At 45.6% G+C, this 7,054-nt stretch overlaps 1 protein-coding gene across 1 annotated transcript; it reads left to right on the plus strand.

Moving 5' to 3' along the window:
* The first annotated feature begins 684 nt into the window (after positions 1 to 684).
* Positions 685 to 4,991, plus strand: LOC115767860 (putative mediator of RNA polymerase II transcription subunit 12). The gene is made up of 2 exons (XM_030712218.1): positions 685 to 1,254; positions 2,297 to 4,991. Exons 1-2 carry the CDS (start codon positions 1,113 to 1,115, stop codon positions 4,726 to 4,728), a joined length of 2,574 nt encoding a protein of 857 aa, XP_030568078.1. The 5' UTR covers positions 685 to 1,112; the 3' UTR covers positions 4,729 to 4,991.
* The last annotated feature ends 2,063 nt before the right edge of the window (positions 4,992 to 7,054 follow it).

Raw genomic sequence — 7,054 nt, forward strand, 5'->3', positions numbered from 1 at the left:
AACATTATCAGGACGCCAAGTTAAATCGATCTAGCCATGTCCGTCCGTCCGTCCGTCCGTCCGTCTGTCTGTCTGTCCGTCCGTATTAAAGAAATCTGATATAGTATTTGTTGGATTGATTCGACAGTGTTCATTTCCTGAGGACACTTTTCATTCAACTCTGGATCATTGATGATGTTACCCTTAAATTATTTTATGATAACGTGAAGTCGAGCTGTTCTAAAAAGTTTAAGAAGCCGGGAAATAACACTGATTTCTCCCGTTATGCAAAAAAATTCCATCTGCTATAACCATCATTACAAAGTATTCTGCATAGAATCTTCTTTTCCTCTAATAAAGTCATCTATTCTTAACTATTTAGCATTTTTCCACATTGGTTATTTGACACGGGCAACGCCGGGTAATATCTTCTATATGTGCGAAAGGTAAAACAGCGAACATGGAGCCGTTTTATTCGTAGTTTAATAATACTTTGTGAAATGAAAAATTGATAGCGATGCGCGGGAATGAAAACGAACGAAATGCTATTTTTTGAATATTATTTTGTTATATCGAAAGAATTTGATGGAATTTTATTAGGATTTTGGCAGCGTAGAAGGCCATTTTTATATGTCATCCAACTATATATTTTTGGTCTGATGCGGGTAAATTTTTTTTTTTAGCAGGCTTTTCATGTACAGCTATTTTGGGTGTATTTCAATTTCCAAACAATTTTCTCTACGCTTCGACACTTTTAGTATTTAAAGTCAGTTCTTTACCCTATTTTCCGATTTTAAATTGCATACAGTATAAAAGAGGTCCAAGGTCTATTTAAGACGAACGTACCAATAAAAATTATCTTAGCCATTTTCGTTGCCAACGTAAAGAACCACAAAATTCTTTGAGTTTCAGGCGCGTGCACCTCAATTGGGGAGCAGCGCATATAAAAAACACCCGAACCGTTTCGGCTAACCAGCTTACCAACCCAGTGACAGCGTTCTCATATAAAAGTAAAAGCCACTGGACCTGGAATCGCTAGGCGGCAACCGCCACAATCGGGCTCAATACAAGGGCAGCCACTGCGCATTCTCACACAACACAGAAGAAGGACGAGGTGTAGCCGCCGATATAATATGAAGGCCGATCAAATAAATCGGCTAATGCGGGTCAATGGGCGCAAAAATCTCTGGTTACTGCGCAACACCAACCAGTTATATGAGAATGCAGTGAAGAGCTACTATGAACGAAGCACCTCATTGCTGCCATATAGTCCGGGTAAGTATAGTTCAGTCAAAATTAAAAGAGCTACAATGATTAATATGCTCGAAATAATAGCATTTCTGCAGATACATATATCCGACCCAACACATACACTTAAAATGCTAAACTATCTTTGATCATCATAAGTGAGAGAGAGAGAGAGAGAGAGATGAGAGAGAGAGATGAGAAAGAAATGAGAGAGATGAGAGAGAGATGAGAGAGAGATGAGAGAGATATGAGAGCGAGAGATGAGAGAGAGAGAAAGAGAGAGAGAGAGAGAGAGAGAGAGAGATGAGAGAGAGAGATGAGAGAGAGAGAGAGAGAGAGAGAGAGAGAGAGGAGAGAGAGAGAGAGAGGAGAGAGAGAGAGAAAATAAAGAGAAAGTAAAGAGAGATATAGAAAATAAAGAGGAAGTAAAGAGAGATATAGAAATAGGGCGATCAAGATAGATTTACAAATGAGATTAGAAATGATAAACATATAGAGACAGTTGAAGAGAAATATATATAGATAAAGAGAAAGATATGGGATATAGGAAGAGCGATATATTGATGGGAAATTGTGTCGCGTAGACTTCTCTAGACAGACTTGGGGTATATACGTTAATAAATTACTAGTATGCTAAACTTTTTTTGTCCGTACTAGACTAACAGTAACCTATTATGCGTTGCATGAACCGTTCCGGGTCCACTCTAATGACTACAACAAGCATTAAAGAGTATTCTTTACTTCTTCGTATAGTCTCCTATTCGAAACTATTTAGCAAGTAGATATACCTAGTCTTAGCTTGTCAGTACGTCAGGATCTTTTGAGCGCATTGCATCGGGATTCACGCGAGTCGATAAAGCCATGGCTGTTTGACCTTTCTGTCTGTCTGTTTCTATGTAAGCCAGCCAGGGCCTAAAAGCTATCGAATCTTTGAGAACTTTTTTATGCGTCTTCCATTCATATGTACATGTAAAATTCTCTAAGCATCGAACTAATCTTAGGCGAAGATATATATTGAATATTTGTTTGTTGTGTTTGTGTTTTAACTATTTTGTATTTTAAAATATAGTGTCTCAGAATGTGAAGATACGTGAGGAGAATCGAGCACCCTTGCGGATATTGACAATGCAACGGGAGCGGAGTACGGCTCCAGAGTATCCGCGCAATCACAAACAGATGGCCGATCAGGCGGCCTGCGCAAATTCGGGCCATCTGTTGAATACGGTAATTCAGGCGAACAGACGGCGCTCCATGTCATTCTCAGCGGGCGGCTTGCGTATGTACGGCAAACAGATACTGAATGACAGCGGCGGCGGGGGTAAGGATTCCAGTAGATCAGATAAAAGTAGCACCACCGCAGTGAGTGGCAGTAATCTGAAGGGCAAGCAGCAGCGGTCGGATGGGTGTGTGAATGGAAATAACATGGATTTGGGCGGATTCAGTGGGCGATCGATGAGCTTGCCGCCGCGCACAACGCTGGAACTGGGCGTGGGCTATGCGCTTGGCAAGGGCAAGGGGCCGCCCAGCTGTAAGCATCATTTCATTGCGATTGAGAAGACTGCGAATGCTGGTGCGGCATCTTTGACAAGGCGGCAGCGCCAGCGCAAAGACTATGACAACGATGCCGACAAGCTGATGGTTGTCGACGAGGCGCTAAAGCAGCGCCTGGCCGTGCGCTTCGATCGCCAGCCCGAGGACGAGCCAAGTTCGGCGCGCTTTCGCCTTGGCTTCGGTAGCGCCGGGCTCATCGATGGCCGCCAGCTGCCGGGGTTGCCCAAGTCATATACAATGCGCGGCGAGCAGGCTACGCCCCATAATGTCATTAAGGAGCAGACACGCTTCCAGACACTCGGCGAACGGATCAGACAGTTTGAGGTTATACAATTTGCAGACGGCCCAGTAGCATATCAGGCGTTCAATCGCCGACAGGGCTACGCCAGCGGCCGGATCCAACAGATAGGCAACAAGCATTTACCAAAGCAGGAGCCATGCCTGAGCTTCCACAATGTGCTGCATACGAATCATAGGCAGCGCAGCTTTAACTTTCAGACCCGATCGCAATCGCTCGAATCGAATTCGGAGCCGGCTTCAAGACAAAAGGAACCTCTGACCATGATGCAAGCGACAAACACAACTGGTAAACGCATTAAGCCGCCGCTGGGGCCGCTGGGGCCGCTGGCGCCCAACTGGCGACCACAGCAGCAACAGCAGCAGCACGAGCACAAAGTAGATGCCTTGCTCCGGCCGGTCTCGATTGTGCCGACGCCACCGTCAGCGCGGACCAAAACGAAGCTCAAACAGTGCAAGACGCCAGTCAAGATACGAAAGACCAAATCAAAGCGGTCCGTCAAGCAAACAGGCAGCATAATCAGCAGCAGCAGCAGCAGCAGCAGCAGCAACAGTAGCCCGAAACAAGCCAGCAGCAAGACCAATGCCGAGGCCACGGAGATTGTCCAGAACAAGGTAGTCGTACCGGAGGAAGCAAAGCCCAAAGAAGCGTATGTCGAAGAGTCTATTCAAAAATCCCATAGCCCTCCTGACAACAATGCCAACAAGGCAGCCCTCTCCAACAATATAAGCCGCACCAGTCATTTGTTCTATATGAAGAGCAACTCCCGGCGACAGGAGGTGCCGGCGCCCCGGCTGGCCGAGCAGCTGCAGGCTGTGAAAAAGATGCGAGTGACACGCAAGTTGCCAGTGGAGCTGCCCAAACAGCCGCAATCAGTAAAGGGCGCCCATCATCTGTTGGCCGCCAGTGCGTCTCAAGTGTCTGCCTATAAGCGCGCCTACAAGAATCGACAGCAAATACTTCAGGCCGAGATGCTGCACATACATGCACAGCGATTGCCCGAGGAACATCAGCAGCAGCGCTTCCAGCGGCAGCAGCAGCAACGCCAGCAGCAGCACATTGCCCAGGTTCAGCCGCTGAAAAATCCACCGGGCTATTTCCCAACGGCAGTCAAAAAGTATTCGATTTCGCAGCTCAAGGCTGACACCAAGACGCTGGCCAAGCACCCGGCTAAGAGTGCACCCACAAAGAAGACGTCCGTGCAGCAACAGCAACAGCAGCAACAGCAGCAACAGCAACAGCAGCAACAGCAACAACAGCAACAACTGCAGCAGCAGCAGCAGCAACAACAGCCGCCTGTGAAGCAGGAGCCACCAAAGCGAAAGGTTAGACAACAGCCGGAGGCAAAAAAGTTACCAACGCCGCAGACAGCCCAGGCCCAGGCCCAGGCCCAGGCCCCGCCGCGTCCCAGCTATCAGCAATCGGTGTCCGTTCTGGCGCCCTTTGATCCAAAGCAACGGCGAAAAACTGTGCCGCATTTGGCCTATGCATACAAGTCCGCCGGCCATATGGCTGCCGTCGGTCAGGTGGCTGCCGCCGAGCAGAGCTTCGGCGCCGGCTATGAAAGGCTGAAACAACAACAACAGCTGCATCAGCAGCTGCGCCAGCGTCGACAACAACCTTTCGAGAGCCTCTGGCGTCGCAACTACTGACGGCAAATACATAAGCAAACGCACACGCTCACGCCCACGCCCACGCCCGCCCACACACCCACACACCCATGTAACCATACAACCATGCACCCATACAACCATACAAGCACACAACCATACACCCATACACCCATACACACACACGCACGCACACACATGACCCACATACCCAGTTGCGAAACACTGCATTGACCTGTCCCACACAAAAACATAAAAGCCAAACGACACTCGTTTTGGCCAAATAAAAAATAAACGCTAAATGTAAACATTGTGAACTGCGATTGTGCATGGGAGAGGCAATGCGAAAGCGAATGGGAGAGCGAATGCGAAAACGAACGGGAGAGCGAATAGGCAAGTAAAGCGGCAGCGGCTGCCGAAGGCCAATTCTAATTTCAATAGCCCAGAGGCAGAGTCACACACACGCACACACGCATACACACAACAGCATTAATTTTTCATGCAGATTTAACCGTTACATGACAGGACCAACTAACGATAAGCCGCCGCCGCCGCCGCCGCTGCTGCCGAAAAAGCAGCGCAAGAAAATGGCGACGGCTTTGCTTTGGGAGGGGAGGAGATGCTTTATGCCAGTGCCGCTGGCTTGTCAGCCTGCGAATTGTTGCCGCGCTTTGATAAATGATGATGCGTTGTACATGACTCGCCATATACGAGTGGTCCTAGGCCCAGCAGGACACCAGCAGGCGCGCCCACTCACTCACTCACTCGCTCACTCACTCACTCACTCACTCACTCACTGACTGACATGTTAGCTGTGGCGCGGCTGTTTGGATGGAGCTTGATTATCAGATTGACAAACGAACCTATTGACGCCGCAACGGAAAACAACAAAATTGGGACAACGCGAATGACAACAACAGTTTCCTACTCATAACGCAAAAAACAAAACAAAAAACGCCCATGCCATTTACAAACATATGTATATATAGATTTATATTTTTGACCACACAGTGCTGCACTATTTAAATTGAAACATGCAAGTGTAAAGTGTAAAACATGAAACGTGTAAGCGCAGACAAGCTCAAAGACTGAAATTGAGCAAGAGAGAGCGTAAGAAGAGAGAGCGTAAGAAGATATTTATAGATTACAGTTGCAGCACAAGAGCAGCAAAGACAATGCACAAACAACAATTATGGAAGAGCGAGAGAGCTAGAGAGAGAGAGACTTACCAACTGCGAATGTTCAGCACACAATTAAATGCACAAATTAATAAACTTAATTGTTTGAATCACTTTAGCTTGAATTCGCGACAAAAACAACCGTTCCCGATAAGCTAACGAATTTATTAAGATAGTTTATAATTATTTAGAATAACGTATCGGCTATTTTAACAAAAAATCAAAGACGACGCGGAGCGCACAAAATAACACGTCTGTTCTTTAAACGTTTTGCTACTTATTCCGCTACATTCGTCTATTCGTATATATGTATGTATGTACATATGTATATTTGTGTGTTTGCATGTAAGTTTGTATGTGATTTTGCATGTACATTTTACATACATATTCGCATGTATACACGTACATATGTTTTTGTATGCGTATGTGTATGCATGTACGTGTGTGTGTACATTGTCCGGCGAATTTGACATGCCTCCGCTCTGCAATTAGAAATATTTTTTTCAAATGGGCCTTGCTGTCTCCATTCCTTTGTAATCATATTCATAATTATTAGTGTTAGTCGTATTTGCAATTGAAGGGAAATAATATTTGTATGTCTGTCTGCGTTTACATATGTGTGTTTGTTTGCATGCAAATGCATGTTTGTGTGTATTTACATATATGTATGTGTCTCCCTCCTGCAAATAGATGCAAATATAATAATCATGCGTGTGTGTGTGCGTAAGTACATACATATTTACATATAGATATATTAAGCTTAAATAAATAGAAGTTGTGCATACATATATATTTATTTGTTTACTTTTCAAACAGTTAAGTCTTAATTTTTACGAAATCGATTTGAAGACGATTTTGAAGTAACAAAATTGCGATTCGTAAAAAAATTTTTGTACAACAATTTTAAACTAGTCAGATGAAGGCCGAAAGTTGTTTGTATTTTGCAAGTTTTTGGGTGACCCCCCCCCCCCCCCCCCCCCTCAAATAACCAAAGGCAAATTGGCGGACAACCAAATCCGACAGCGAAACACGGCTCACATTCAGATTTGCATCTGCGTCTCCTTCCTTACCCCCCTCCCCCCCCCCTCACAAAACAGAGCCAAGGCTACAAAAAAAAAGAAAGAAACGGAAAGAAAGTCGAAAAGCGCGCGCAATTTGCATTGGCATAAATAAATAAAAATCACATGAAA

The sequence above is a fragment of the Drosophila novamexicana genome, unplaced genomic scaffold, assembly GCF_003285875.2.
Source record: "Drosophila novamexicana strain 15010-1031.04,08,12 unplaced genomic scaffold, DnovRS2.1 tig00001466-arrow-arrow-pilon, whole genome shotgun sequence".
NCBI classification, from domain to species: domain Eukaryota; kingdom Metazoa; phylum Arthropoda; class Insecta; order Diptera; family Drosophilidae; genus Drosophila; species Drosophila novamexicana.

Coding starts and splice junctions, on each gene's coding strand:
- LOC115767860 (XM_030712218.1), top strand. CDS start 1,113: ATGAAGGCCGATCAAATAAATCGGCTAATGCGGGTCAATGGGCGCAAA. Junction 1,255..2,296: donor ATTGCTGCCATATAGTCCGG/GTAAGTATAGTT, acceptor TTTAAAATATAG/TGTCTCAGAATGTGAAGATA.